The 15,461-nt window shown below is 39.0% G+C and overlaps 2 protein-coding genes across 2 annotated transcripts in view; both read left to right on the forward strand.

Annotated features, from left to right (window-relative positions):
- Window positions 1-9,375, forward strand: part of LOC107671464 (OTU domain-containing protein 7B-like) — a 36,170-nt gene extending 26,795 nt beyond the window's left edge. The window contains exons 3-12 of the mRNA XM_016464386.1: window positions 560-718; window positions 983-1,210; window positions 2,091-2,192; window positions 2,553-2,706; window positions 3,298-3,378; window positions 3,483-3,610; window positions 3,898-4,047; window positions 4,344-4,458; window positions 5,604-5,688; window positions 6,025-9,375. Coding sequence (XP_016319872.1) covers window positions 560-718; window positions 983-1,210; window positions 2,091-2,192; window positions 2,553-2,706; window positions 3,298-3,378; window positions 3,483-3,610; window positions 3,898-4,047; window positions 4,344-4,458; window positions 5,604-5,688; window positions 6,025-7,473 — 2,651 coding nt within the window. The 3' untranslated portion in view covers window positions 7,474-9,375. The remainder of the gene's footprint in view (window positions 1-559; window positions 719-982; window positions 1,211-2,090; window positions 2,193-2,552; window positions 2,707-3,297; window positions 3,379-3,482; window positions 3,611-3,897; window positions 4,048-4,343; window positions 4,459-5,603; window positions 5,689-6,024) is intronic.
- Window positions 9,376-14,326: 4,951 nt separating this feature from the next.
- LOC107671475 (myotubularin-related protein 11-like) overlaps window positions 14,327-15,461 on the forward strand; it is a 28,648-nt gene continuing 27,513 nt past the window's right edge. The window contains exon 1 of the mRNA XM_016464403.1: window positions 14,327-14,644. Coding sequence (XP_016319889.1) covers window positions 14,588-14,644 — 57 coding nt within the window. The 5' untranslated portion in view covers window positions 14,327-14,587. The remainder of the gene's footprint in view (window positions 14,645-15,461) is intronic.

Below are 15,461 nucleotides of genomic sequence, written 5' to 3' on the forward strand. Positions count from 1 at the left end.
TCACAAGTATGATGATGATCGGGTCAGTCGAATTGGTGCTACTAAAAAAATTGTTATAGTCGCACGCAGTAGTTTTCAGTCGCACTGTAGAGGCCTGGAAGGTGGCGTTGACGTCGGGAACGCACCTGAATCCGCCATTTTAAGCAATGAATGAATGACGGACTCTCCGTTGTAACATCGCGCAAGGCAAATAAGGGGGTGACATCTAGTGGATTAGACTAGTAATAAGATTAACGTAAATCTTATGTTCAATGTTTGTGGAAGTAAATATTGAAAAAAATCGATTCGTGGCCTTCGAGAATCGATATTGAATCGACCACATTTTAAAAAACGATATATCGTAAAATCGATTTTTTTTGCCCAGCCCTAGTTCTGCAGTATGCTTGCTCGACAGTTGGTACTGATTATTTGCACAGTATTCGCACAAGTGACTACAGCGGAATGTATCATTGACCTTTGCTGCGAAGTCGGGTTAATATTTAAACTCCTAAACTGAGGTGCAGTGGAATTATGAACTCTCATTTTCTTGCATGCTTCATGAATGTGGCTTTTCTCGCAGGAAAGAATTGGGACCTCTCGGCTGCGCTAAGTGACTTTGAACAGCTGAGACAAGTGCACGCTGGGAACCTCTCATGCACCTTTGCTGAGGAGAGAGAATATCCTTCCATTGAGCGGATAGGGCGGCCTCTCTTGCATCGCCAAGATGAGGTTGTGCAAGGTACAAAAGCACTAGAAGGTCTGTCTGCATGGCCTGACCTTAATTCTCAAATGTGTTTCATAATTTATGTAAATGACTTACCCTGATCATGACAGCAGTTGCATATGATGTCATTTCAAAGCCTTGCCCACTCTCACCTGACTAACGTTTTCAAATTGAAGGGAGTGGAGGACTGATAAGAATAGGTCGTCCAGATAATAGGTTACCAGTGTCTAGTTTCATATTCTCCAGTATACGCAGTAATCTGAACATGTATCATGGCAGCAGCCACGGAGAAGCGACTGTCGAGGGGAATCTCTCACGCCAGCTCCACCATCGTCTCTCTGGCCCGCTCGCACGTGTCCAGTACGGACAGCAGCAGTGAGCCGCTTCTGGACACTCCGCTCTGCACCTTCCAGTTGCCTGACCTCACAGTCTACAGAGACGACTTCCGTGGCTTCATCGAGAGAGACCTCATTGAGCAGTCCATGATGGTGGCACTGGAGCACACTGGTTAGTCATTTCATTTCAAGAATCTCTTCTCCGAGAGCTAAACCAAATATTTTGATATTGTGAGTTATATAGTCCGATATTTCTAACATAACGTTATGGTTAGCTGCTTTATTCTCTACTGCCTACATAAGCATCCTGACTAAAATGTAACTTCATAAGTGACTGATTTGAAATGCCCTACATAGGCAGCATGTAGTGCTTCTCATGTGACGCACACAGGAATTTGCCATTAGAGTGATACTCTAATGAGCTTAAAGATACACAGCACACACAAATAATGTGTAAGTAGTCTTTTTTTAAATTAGATTTGGCTCTTGAATTAATTATTAGTAAAGTATTTTTATGATTGATATTTCACTTGGTCCACCACTGCCCTTCCAGTGCTGCCTACAAAGGTAGCTCACTAGGTTTTGGAAGTAGAGACATAAGCTGCGTCCATAGTCGCATACTCTCTGAATAGGTGGTACTTTTGAACAAGTAATTACTTTGTGACCATTAAAAAACAAAACAATGTTCTCTATATAGTATGAATGTAATCCGGACATACTACTTTAGTTATGATGTCATTGTCATGTGAACTACCAGCATCAATTGCATCACTTCACTGTGCCACTTCACAACTACTCTCCCTTGGCCTCATGGAATGGTAAAGTGTCAACTGGATGCACACTTGAGAATCTCACCAGAAAAAATATTTTTACTGTTTTATGAATACTGTGAATTTGGTCTCTGTTTGCATACTGTTTTTGCCTACTATATTACAGGGAAGTATGTGATTTTTTTTTTTATGCAGCCATAGAAAGACTTAAGAAGTATTGTAATGTCTGTAGCCACAGATTTGAGAATTAATTGTCATAACCTTGTCCCCCCCCCCCAACAGGACGGTTGAACTGGTGGACTCGTTTGGGGACTGGCTGTCAGAGTTTATTACCTCTGGCTACTAGTGGTGATGGGAACTGTCTGTTACACGCTGCCTCACTGGGTAAGTGTTTGAACAGACTTTTTGTATGCAAGCGATCAGCACAGAACATTTGAGTTTTTATACATATTCATTCCACGTTATCGCTTTCTGAGAGTTTGTTGGTGTTAAAATTAGCTAGAAGTTTATTGGCTAAAAGGCCATTTATTCTTCCTGTGAATTAATGTGTTATTGAAAATAGATGCTTATTGGAGTGGCATAGAGTTCTATACAGGAGCTTTTTTACTGCGTTACATTTGTAGTGTAACTATGTAACTATTTCCAAAGCAACAGTAAAAGGACTGCATACTTGCCTACAAACCACTGGCAGATTAAGATATTAATTCAGTAATTATGTTTAAAACATTAAACATTACTATGCAGGTATGTGGGGCTTTCATGATCGAGACCTGATGCTGCGGAAGTCTCTCTATGCACTGATGGATCATGGGCTGGAGAGGGAGGCTTTAAAGCGAAGGTGGAGATGGCAACAAACCATGCAGAACAAAGAGGTTAGAGCACTTTATCTATTGGTTCATTTTGTACAAACAGATGGCCACAGATAACGCTAGTCAATTTAGTATCAGGCTTCAAGTAAAATATACACACCATTCAAAATGATTTTTTTAAATTTTTTTTTTAAAGAAATTAATACCTTTATTTACAAAATAAACAAAAAATTATAAAGGCATTTATAATGGTATAAACAATTTCTATTTTCAATAAATGGTGTTGGTTTGAACTTTCTATTTACCAAAGAATTCTGAAAAAAAGCATCAGTTTCCACAAAAATGTGCAGCGGAACTGATTTCAACATTGATACTAATTAGAAATTAACACTAAAGGATCATGTGACACTGAAGACTGGAGTAATGATGCTGAAAATTCAGCTTTGACATCACAGGCTTAAATTACATTTTAAAATATAATAAATAGAAAACAATTCTTTCAAAATGCAACATTTCACAACATTACTGTTTTTAATGTATTTTTGATCAAATAATTTTTTTTCATCAGAAAAGTTGAACTTCTTTCAAAAGAAAAAAAGAAAAAAAAAAAAAATATATATATATATGTGTGTATATGTGTGTGTGTATATATATATATATATGTATGTATGATGTATGATGTATCAGAAAGAGTGGAATGAGTTATTGAAACTGGCATCTAGTGAACCCAGGATACACTACAGCACCAACGGCAGCAACAGGTGTGTTGATTACGTCTGATTTTATTTTCTACATTGAAAGCTGTAAACCGAGGTTTTCTGGAGTGTTTTGCTCGTGCTGTGAGAGTGTGTTTTGTGTCCCGCAGTGCCGAGTCACAGGAGGAGCCGGTGTACGAGAGCCTGGAGGAGTTTCATGTGTTCGTTCTTGCTCATGTGCTCCGCAGGCCAATAGTGGTGGTGGCTGACACCATGCTGCGGGACTCTGGGGGAGAAGGTAAATAAGGACAAAATATTCATTTTAGGGGAGTTTGACACACTTTGAGGTACTCTAACATTCACAGCTCAAAACTGCCTTCCTTGTCTATTGAAGCCAAGTTGCAAAAATTACTCAATATCTTCATGGTTATAATGTAACCATGGGCACATTAGCATGACTATGACTACAGCAGAAAAATGCAGTGGCACAAAAAAGTGTTGACTATGTCCTCTTTAAATAATGCATTTTCCATTTGTCTTCTCTTGTTCCATAAGCAAAGGTTATCTTTTTTGTCTGTTGTTTAGCTTTTGCACCAATCCCATTTGGAGGGATTTACCTGCCCCTGGAAGTACCAGCCAACAAGTGCCACAGCTCCCCTCTCGTTCTGGCATATGACCAGGCCCATTTCTCTGCCCTGGTCTCAATGGAGCAGAAAGACCGTTCCAAAGAACAAGGTGAGGAGTGGTTTATATATAGCAAATCTGTTTGCTTTTTATGGTGCATGCTGTGTGCTGTTCTTGCTTGATAAACCAGTTTTTCAAAGCAAGACAGAACAAAATCTGCAATAATTTGTCATTTCCAGAAAATCTTTATCCACATGAATCCAGCTTATTTCTTCAAAGGCCTTTGGGACTGTAGTCTTGGAGTTCATTTGAATACTGTTTTGTGTTTGTAAATAAGCCAAATTAGTTGTGTAATTCGGAATGGTACTGACCATTTGTTACCTTTTGTTTGGTAAAAACCTCCGCAGTGGTGATCCCTCTGACGGACTCAGATCATAAGATGTTGCCTTTGCACTTTGCTGTGGATCCTGGAGAAGACTGGGAATGGGGCAGAGATGACAATGATAATGTGATGCTTGCAAGGTAGAATTTCATTACGCACATTTGTCTGTTTAAGGAATGTTCTAGGTTCAAAACAATTTGCAGTATGCATTTTGCAATCTGGATTGAATGTAACAATGTGATTTTAAGAGGTTATTTTGTGTCCTTTACATAAACATCAACATTTCCCAGCTTTTTGAGGCACTCGTCACTTTCTCTGCTCCACTGTCAGTTGTACAATCCTCTGTACAAGAGTTCCACCTAGTTCAATGAATTGATGAATTGGAAATTCATTATTTTAAAAGGCCCATGCTCATGCATTTTTGAGATGCTGTCAGTTACCACAGACAATAATTCAGACTCAGATTGAAAAAAGAATAAGTATAAATTGTTTACAGTAATAACCTTGCATGTTAACTCTGAAGCGAGACATTCTGGAGAGTTTTAAAGCAGAAATGCGTAGCTCATATTTTTGTTAAGATTATATGAGTAATTTCTCCACGCTATTTATGCGTGTTTATACAGTCTGAGGGATGAGTCAAAATAATTTCCTGTGGTCATCAACCGCATGTCACAAATGCCATCCATAGATTTTCACTTGTTTTAAACCTGGAACATTCCTGTAATTGCTGTGTCTTGTGCATATACCAGATTTGCTCAGAAAAATGTTTTCAAAGTATTCAGGTTATTTTGACTATGTAGTGCAAAATTACTCAGCTCTGACTTATTTATAGCAGAGTTCAGTAATGTCTGACCATAATGATGGCATTAGCCCTGTGGAGCCTGCTGGGACTGTGCGATGTTGACCAAAACTCAAGATTAGCAGCTCTCCTTCTTTAATGCAGATTATCACTAAATGCTTGCTATGAATGGAACAGAGAAGCTCTCAAATCGCTCAGGGTTGCGTCTGTAGTTGCCTCTTATTCCCATAGCTTTCAGATTTGTCACTATTTGATATCCTGAAATAATTAAATTGTCTTGTTAAATACATCAGCACATCTGGACTTTTTACTACTTATGTAGATGTTTTTTTTGGGGGGGAGGGGGGGTATTTTCATGAAACATGCTCTTTATTTCTCATGCTCATTATGTCTCATTAAGGGTTTTTTTTTTTTTTGTCAAAGGCATTTTAAGTGCCACTTATAAGTGAATATCAGCGCTCTGACCTGCCTCTTGTTGGGTTTCAGTGTAACCTTATCTCTGGAGGCCAAGCTCCATCTGCTGCATAGCTACATGACTGTCACCTGGCTTCCTCTACCCTGTGAGGTACAGGTGAGCTTCTTGCTTTGTTTGACATGATAAGAATAATTTAACTGGTTTAGTGTAAACTATCAGCCAGAAACCTTTGGTAAATTTGCTCTGACAACAAAAAATTACATCCAAAGCATTTTTATTTCTAACACAAAAAAAAAAACACTTTAACTGCCAAACTGGCATAGAGTGTTTTCTAGTCACTTCCCATTTCCATGATATCTAAATATAAACTTGTCTGGAAAAAACTATTACGTTATGATTCTTTTGATTCTTTTGATTTGTGGTGTGCTCTTTATTTGTATTCCAGCTAAATCATGTAAACAAATAATTTTCTTTTTTTTTTTGCATCCACAGCAGGCCCCATTGGCCCAACCAGAGTCACCTACGGCATCTGCAGGAGAGGATGCCCGCACCCCGCCAGACTCTGGAGAGTCCGATAAGGAGTCCGTTAGCAGCAGTTCCAATGGCAATGGAGACAGCAGCACTACTGGAACCAGTGGGACAACAGGCAAAACGAGTGGTGGATCTTCCAGCTCCTCTAGCTCATCCAGTAACAGTTCAACAGGGACAACCGGCACAATTGGAAAGGAGAAGGGGAAGAAAGACAAAGATAAGGACAAGAAACGTGCAGACTCCGTTGCCAACAAGCTGGGTAGCTTTGGCAAGAGCTTGGGCAGTAAGCTGAAAAAGAATGTGGGAGGCCTGATGACGGGGAAGAATACAATTGGAACTGGACCCAAACAGGAGGGTCAAGAGAAGAAGAAAGGCTCTCTGAGAGGTCGTAAGGGCAGTAAGGACAGCTCTCCCTCTATTCAAACCGGCTCTGAGGACTCTGGGAAAGGTTCACCCTCCTCAACCAGTGAGTGGCAAAATGGAAGCTATTCTTCAGAAAGTGACCCTTTTAAGTACAGCTCTGATGTGAAAGTGAGTCTTGGCATCCTCCGATCCGCTATGCAAGGCGAAAGGAAGTACATCTTTGCTGCGGTACTCACTACAAGCAACCGGCAGCCATTTCAGGAGGAAATGATCCAACGCTACATGGTTGATGCCGAGGAGCGCTTCCGTGCTGAACAGGAACAGAGAAGGGAAGCTGAACGGAAAGCAACAGGAGGTCTTGCAACAACTGCTGGGTCCCAACTGAAAAAGGACGGGCCTGAGCTGAGTTACCGAAGTTTTGAAAGCAAAGAGGAAGTTACTGATAACTCGCCTCCTACCTTTAATGCTTTGAAGTCATCGTTTTGCAGCCCGGTGATGTACTCTGGTGTGGTCCCAATCCCTAGGGCCACCTTCATTGACCATTCTCCTACCCCACCCACGCAGCATCTCCATATGTATGGTTATTTGGATACACGACGGCAGCTGGCAGGAGGTTCACCGTCTTCTTACCCAGGCCTACCATCCTATGCTACTTTGCCCCGACACTACCCCCTAGCACAGGGCCCGCCCCATACCCAGTACCACCCACCCTCCACCAGCTTGGGCAGCCCATCCCGTATCATCAGCCCCTGCCTAATGTCTTTTCCCCAAGACCATGACCCAATTGATTACCAAACCGAGCCTGCTGGAGGCTACACGAATGGCTTGCAGGACGCACGATTCACTTTGGACAGTCGCAACGGGCCGATGCCCGTGAGGCATTACTCTTTAGGCAGTGCAGGGGGCCTCGCCAACCTGCAGTCCAGCAGATGCCGAACGCCTACCTGCAATTACTACGGCCACCCCGAGACGGGCAATTACTGCTCGTACTGCTACCGAGAGGAGCTGAAGAGACGGGAAACGGAGCCGGCCATACACAGGTTTTGAATGGACAATCTCTGTTCGGTTTCTCTCCTATAGGACTCATTGGAGCCCACCATGTGAGCCACAACATATGCTGTTTGCGTGGATCTTGCTTTAAGACAAGTTCGGCCTTTCTGAACCAGGTTACTGAGACTCGGCGTCCACAATGAGTGGCCATTGTGGGAATGGAACTGCTGTTGTGTTACGTTTGCTGTGGCTCATAGGCAGGAGCTTTAAGCTCCTCCCACATTTGCTTGATGTGGTCATCCTCTTTCCTGTCTCCTTATCTCCTCCTAGTGGTGAGAATGTAGAGCATAGGCAATAGACATTGGAGCACAGTGTGCTGTTGCATCACACGAACACGCCACATACCCCAAAATACATGTTAAGCACAACCAGAAAATCCGTATTTATATCCGCTGCATTTGTATACGTAATAATAGACATTTCAAGTAGGATTTCAGCTGCAATTAATGTAAGACTTGCCATATTGCGAGTGTAAAGCAAAAACACACGGTTAACTTCAGGTGAGTGTTATCTGCATTGGCTCAACGCTACAATAATTTAACTTGTACCCTTTTGAAGCCATACCCGACTGGCTTAAATTAGCTAAAATAGTGCTTTCTCGTTTCTAAGATGTTCAACTTATGGAGCTGAACCTTGATAGCCAAAGGTTTTGCTTTGGGTCTTCACATGTCCATATTAAAAAATCACAGTCGTTTATGTTCTATTAAGTGTTTCTAGAACATTTAAAAGTGCAAAACCTTTCAAATTTGTGCAAAAAAGGAAGGAAATCAGATGTCATTTTTCAGAAATGGTACATCATACGGAAGGAAGTGTTCTGTTGGTTATGTCAATAAATGAGTTCTAGGTGCTCGCAGGTCTGATGAAGTTGATGATGTTGAAACAATTTCTGACCCCTTTAAATGTTACTGCCCCAAATGATAATGATTGATCACCCCCAGAGCAGACCAAATCAAGCACTTTTCTAATGACCAGAGCTTGTGCGTGTGGGTTCCAGACATGACAATGAATAGACTGTTATGTTGCTGTGCTTCTAGCCTGGCATTTTGCTTCGTTCTGGAGGTAGAGCTTGCAGTTCCACTCGCGTGGACTGCAGAGGTCAAGGTTCGGCTGTAGGTGCCACTGTTGTGTGCAAGCTCACTTGTTTCCTAGTTGCCTTTTCAGTCATAGTTCAGGGGGATTGTTGATCAGAATTTCTACTTTTGTTTGATTTTGGGTTCGCAGTGCTGATTATAGTGTTTTTGATATTTGTGGATGTAGGATGCTAGCAGATCTCTCAGTATCTCAATTATGCAATGCACCATGCATCGAGATTTTATCTTTTCAAAATACTATTACACTGTTAACATACAGTAAAGCCTCCGATAAAGCCAGCCAGAAATGAAAATACTGTTATTAACTCAGCCTTGCACGCTATTCCAAACCTGTATGACAGGCAAATACAAAAGTAGATTGTTCTTTTCCGTACAAAAAAAAGTAAATGTGGACCATACAACTTGTGCAGTATATTTCAAGTAGCCATACAATAACTTAAGGTAAGTAATGGACCAGAAGTCATTATTCACAGAAAGTCTTCCGCTCCATCTCACCTACTGGCAAATTTGACGCCAGTGATGACAAACAGCATTTGGTTCTTGTGTCTTAACTGAGCACAACAAGCAAAAGTGAATGTGCGAATGAGATTTTGAGAGCTACGTTGGAGAGCAAAACTGCTAATATAGCACACATGCACTCAGTTTTCTGTGAATCTGAGTCTAGATGTGTCAAACCAGTCTGTTACATGTCATTTACTTGTTACTAATTATGCTCTGTTAAAATATTTAGTTACAGCGTTTTGACTTTGCACAGCAGAGCAAATGTCCCCATTTAATTTCATTATATGGAAAAGAGCAGACTGGACATTCTGCTAAACATCCCATTTTGTGTTTGACAGCAGAAAGAAAGTCATACAGGTTCAGAACGAAATGAGGGTGAGGAAATGATGACAGGTTCTTCATTTTGGGTTGAACTGTCCCTTTACCTTTTCATTGCTCATGTGAAATGGGCTCTATAGTACTGTAAGAGGATGTTGCTGCTGTGATCATGTTCATTTGATGTGGTTAAGTGTTAGTGTGCTGCATTGGTGGTAGATGTAGAGCTGGTGTTGTAGTCACAGCGAACTCCCTTTCGCTTCTCAAACACTCAATACAGATGTAATCCGTCGTATGCAAATATTTGTATAACTGTGTCAGCTCAAGGCCACAAAGTTCCCACATTTGCATTACTGATTTGCAAAATTAAATATATGCTAGGTTAGTATCCTAACAAAATTTTAACATACCTCTTCTCTTCATCTGGTATCTCCCATGTGTTTGAAGCTGTACATTCTCAAATTAGATTCATTTACATTTTGAAGCACTAAATTGTCTATTATCTAAGACAGAGTAAAGTTTTGCAGCAAAGTAACCTGAAGGTTTGCTAGATTTATTTTTCACCCAAAAGACAGCAAGATTTTTGACATGTTATTCACTCTTATAACCAATAGATGGCACACATGTTTAGGTTTCTGTTACTCTCATCTTTATGTCTGAATCAATGCATCCCTAGTGACCCTTTGAGACAGATGACACATTTTCATAGTGTAAATAAGGGACAAAGAGTATGCTGCTGCTGCTTTTGGATTCAGATTATCTTTTTTTTTCAGTCAGGCACATTTGAATAGAAGCAAACAATTAACTCATGCAATTTATTTTTTTTTTTTTTTGTCTTAAGTAAGGCATATACCATTTACCCAGATTTCCACTCTGCTAAGTCGCAAAAAGGAATTCAGCGTGTGAGCTTGTCTTTGTGTGTGTGTGTCTGGTAAATTGTGCTTTTGCAAACCTATTGCAGCTTCAAGGCACAAACAAGAGGAAATTGTCAGTGAAATAACAGCTACTCTCTGTAGGAGTTTATGTTCTCCTTCCAATGTACTCATCACTTGCGTTTAACGGATCCAGTTATTTAACGAATGGTCAGCCACCCCGAGTGTTGGACTTCAATAAGAGTGCAGACATTTTTGTATTAAGAAATAAAAATGTATAAATACGTTCAAGTTATTTTTGTAAACCAAACGCAGTTTTACAGTGTTTTTTAAAGATAAGAATGTATGCTGTAGGAGTTGAAGTCAGCTGAATTGGTGGTGGAGTCAGTATTCTGGAGCGTATGGCGAGAAGCCTCTTAAATCTGAGTGTTTCTTGTGAACAAACTAATTTCTCCATCAGTGATCTGACAAGGTATGATTTTAAAATATATATTTGTAGTAAGATTTTTCAAAAGTTTGGGATGTTTAGTTCTGAAACTAAGATGTTCTTTCTTACGTGGCTAGTTGTCAAGCAGACGGGCCTCCTGAAGTTTCTTAATTTCGATTTCTATTTTAAAGCAATTATGATACTTAATCACATTTTGAGTAAATTTTTTTAATGATTGTGGGTGTGTCCACCATCAGTTTTCACACACTAAATTCTCTTATTTAATACAGTGGGCTTTGTTTTGTTATGATATAGCTTACTATTTTTATATGGTATGTTTTCATGGATGTGACAGAGCTACAGTCATCAGCATTCTACAGTTTGCATGAGACTGAAACTGTTGCATGTACAGAACTGGCAGATGCAATTTATCTAATCATATTTGTGCATTACTTCAGGCTAATTGGGCAATTTGTGTTTGTTTTCAGCTGTTTTACCTTTCTCCTTGTTTGAAAGGTGACCCCAGGCTGTGTGACAGTGCAATCTAGGAGGAAAGAACATCTGATTTTTATGTTAGTTTTATTTTATTTTATTTTATTTTTGCACCATTTTAATAAAATTCTCATTGTATTTAAACAGTTGTTTGTATTGATTTTATTTTGCACCTTCATTCTACATTTAACTATTAAGTCTTTGTAATAACAAACATCTTGTATCTGTACAGTGACACAAGAGATTTCGGCTGCATATACGAGGTTCCCAGTGTCATGGAAACCCTGAGAATTTTACAATTTTAGTGGGGATTAAAGAGACAGTTGAGCCAAATAGGAAAATTTACTCGCCCTCAGGCCATCCAAAATGAAGATGAGTTTGTTTCTTCATCAGAACAGATTTGGAGAAATGTAGCATTCCATCACTTGCTCACCAATGGATCCTCTGCAGTGAATGGGTGCCGTCAGAATGAGAGTCCAAACAGCTGATAAAAACATCACAGTAATCCACACGACTCCAGTCCATAAGTTGATGTGAAAAGATGTGTGTTTATAAATAATTATGAAGAAACAAACTCATCTATATCTTGGATGGCCTGAAAGTGAGTAAATGTATTTATTTGTTTATTAGTACATTTTCAATTGTGGTGAACTATTCTTGTAATGAGGTCTTATTTTGAAAAAAAAAAAAAAGAATACACATTTCTGAATATACATTTTAATGCTCTGCTCTAAAATATTTCTTTGGCTAGACGCTGCTCTTTTTCCATCTCAATGATTTATTTTCCAGTAATCCCAGTATGGAAGTGTGGAAACCTAAATTAACCAGAACAAAAACGAGTGTAAGCAAGCATGCAGCTTGTTTTCTTCAGCTAAATGCAGCTGACGTCTGTCCTTCCAGTTGTTTCAGAAAGAACATAAGTCACTGCAAGGTAAAGTCATTTAATTTTAATTTCCAGCAAGCACTGTCTGCCATTTAAGACTGCTATTTACCACAGCATGTGATCTTTGCCCTGTGTCAGGATAAAGATCACACAGGCTAAAGCATAAATAAAGTTTACTCTCCTTAATGCGAATTTATATTAGATTGCTTAAGGCTTATTTTGCTTTCACTTCCTATATAATGTGAGAAATTGCCAGATTAGTGCTCCAGATGTTTGTATTATTTATGAGGCATTTTTTGGGCTATTGCTTGAGTTCTTTTGCTCTAATAAATTCAAAGTGAGAGTCTGATGAATTAGTAATAGCAACACTGATATCTTTGGGATCAGTTTTCATTTGTTTTTGCTTTGCAGGTATCCATTTCAAATCGAAGCCTTTTCCACACTGCACACTGCATCATGTTCATATCCACCTAAATGCTGATGCTGGACACATCGTAATCTAAAGACGCCTGTCTCAGTCTCTGCTGTTTGGAAGTTACTGTGAAATGGTTCTTTGATAATGCAGTGACAAGGTAATGACTCGAGGGTGTCAAAAACTATGGGAATGTCAAGTGTGTTCGCTCATCTGTGAAGTGCAATATGTTTGAGCAGAAGAGAATTGCATGCAACAGTCTGAATTGTTGTGAACAAATTTATGAATATTGACTAGCATTTTGCACATTGATAAAGCATCAAATGAGATTTAACTACCTAATGTTCATTGCTTGGCAGGCGATTTATTTTTAGCATGCAAAACTTTTCCAAGAATTACTTGTACACACACACACATGCATATACATACATTTTATATATATATATATACAGTGTGTGTGTGTGTATACAGGTGCATCTCAATCAATTAGAATGTCGTGGAAAAGTTCATTTCAGTAATTCAACTCAAATTGTGAAACTCATGTATTAAATAAATTCAATGCACACAGACTGAAGTAGTTTAAGTCTTTGGTTCTTTTAATTGTGATGATTTTGGCTCACATTTAACAAAAACCCACCAATTCACTATCTCAACAAATTAGAATATGGTGACATGCCAATCAGCTAATCAACTCAAAACACCTGCAAATTTTAATATTGTGAAATAAAATTTTCAACAGTCATTAATCCAGTGTCACATTATCATTCAGAAATCATTCTAATATGCTGATTTATTATCAATGTTGGAAACAGTTGTACTGCTTATATTTTTTTTGGAAACTTTGATACTTTTTTCAGGATTATTTAATGAATAAAGTTAAAAAGAACAGCATTTATTTAAAGTAGAAATCTTTTCTAACAATACAAGTCTTTATCACTTTTTATCAATTTAACACATCCTTGATGAATAAAGTATTCATTTCTTTCAAAAAGAAAAAAAAATACTGACCCCAAACATTTGCACGGTAGTGTACAGTATATTGTCACAAAAGATTTCTATTTTATGTATACACACGATAGGTTAGATGCCTGCCTCCGTTGCGAGTCCCTATCAAGCACTTTAACAATTCAACTACTCTCTTCTTCTTCTCCTCCTGCCTTGCTCTTTGGCCCGCATCACTCACCGCAGAGCAAGCCTGTTCTTGATAAATCTCCTGTGAAAACGTGGGAAAAGCCGACGAGGAAGAAGTTGGGGTGATGCGATCTTTATATAGGCGAAGCAAAATATTTAATCGCTCCATCCATAGAGCATTGTGATTGGATGGTTTACTCTGTCAATACAGGAGACAAACCAATGGGCCACTGGCTGCTCGCTGTCCCTGCGTGATGGTTTTCGGCAAAAAAAAACATTCTGTCGGCCCCTTAAGTGCGTCGGCCCACCGGGAAAATGCCCGGTATGCCCGATTTCCAATCCAGCCCTGTATATACGTTATATATATATAACGTGAGCTTAAACCTGCATATATCGTTTCAAATGGTTGCAATGAGAAAAGACACTTTATCAGCAGGGGCTAACTAGCCAAACCGTAACCCCTTGGAGTGGCCTATTATCACATTTGTAAATGAAAGGTCCGATCGTGTGGATAATTCATACAGAAAATGTGAATGTCATTTATAGTATGCATACTATATTCAGTGTAAATAGTACGAGTAGTACGCTAGTATGATATTTCGAACATGACCACTGATGTCCAAAAGTGCTGCTCAATAGGTTTTGGAACAGCGCACAGAAGCGTATTCAGTTTTGGCGGTACTGGCCCTTTAAGAGACTCAGTCCTGGTTTTGTTACTCAGTAACACCCGTGTCATTTCACTATGGCGAAGGGGCTGTAAACAAATGCGGTGGGGAAAAAGCGCGTCCTAAGTGTGAAAAATAGATGATTTCACGTTTAGTTCGGTATATTAACATAGTACGGATGGAGAAATGAGTGAAAGCGCTTTAGTGATGCAGACAGGACGCGGACCCTCAGATTTCAGTAACATGGACCGGATCAAACCGTCAAACCTCTTTCAAATACACCATTTATCCTGTTAGTCTGTACCTGCTTTAGATTGAAATCATGTTGACAGGGTCCAAAACCACCTTTAAAGTGAGACAGATGGTTCCGGACATGAAGGTAAGTTTTACGGTTAAATAATAGCCTAATATAAATACATAGTCATAATTTATTGATAAGTGTATTGTTGTTTTCTCATTTCTGCGTCGTCTAAATATAAACATTGTAATTCATATTAAAATAACCACGATTCTGAGAAGGTTTCAAACATATCCATGTAAATTGTATGTATTTCATCTGTCAGTTCATAACAGTTGGGTGAATGTTTATGCAACGTTTGTGCAACTTTCACGCAAATGTAATTAGTCACATTCCCAGGAAAACTGCATCCATTAAATTCATTATTTTACCAGAAATAGGTTGTCTGGCGTATGAATTTGAACTCCGGTTAGCTCGATTAACTTTTAGACCTGAACTACATCAGTGCTTTTAGTAGATTTCAGATGCTGTGATTGTGAATGCTGGAATAAAATTTACCGTTCTGTACTACTCTATCCTCTATAACTTGCTCCTAATTGTGTTTGGAAACTGCATTCACATCATTTCAGTTCAGTTCACCAGAAACCCTTTAAATGGAATTGTCGACAATCTGTGGTTGAGGAGTCATTTTTTCCATTTAGGAAAAAAATACAAGAATAAAAAAATTATCTAAAATGAGAGGAAAAAAAAAAAAACAGTAATGTCTGGCTGGTTGTATTTGTTACTTAAAAATTATACAGTCTAAATATGTTTGAATAACAGCCTCCTTTATTGGCTTTTCAGATGGGATTATTGTTTCATTTTTATTTTTGTGTACCTTTTATCTCCTAGCATGTGGCGAGTTTATTTTTTTAATGATTTTTGTTCATTCATGCATTAAGCATGCTGGGAGACATTA

The sequence above is a fragment of the Sinocyclocheilus anshuiensis genome, unplaced genomic scaffold (assembly GCF_001515605.1).
Source record: "Sinocyclocheilus anshuiensis isolate Anshui unplaced genomic scaffold, SAMN03320099.WGS_v1.1 scaffold552, whole genome shotgun sequence".
Taxonomy (NCBI): Eukaryota; Metazoa; Chordata; class Actinopteri; order Cypriniformes; family Cyprinidae; genus Sinocyclocheilus; species Sinocyclocheilus anshuiensis.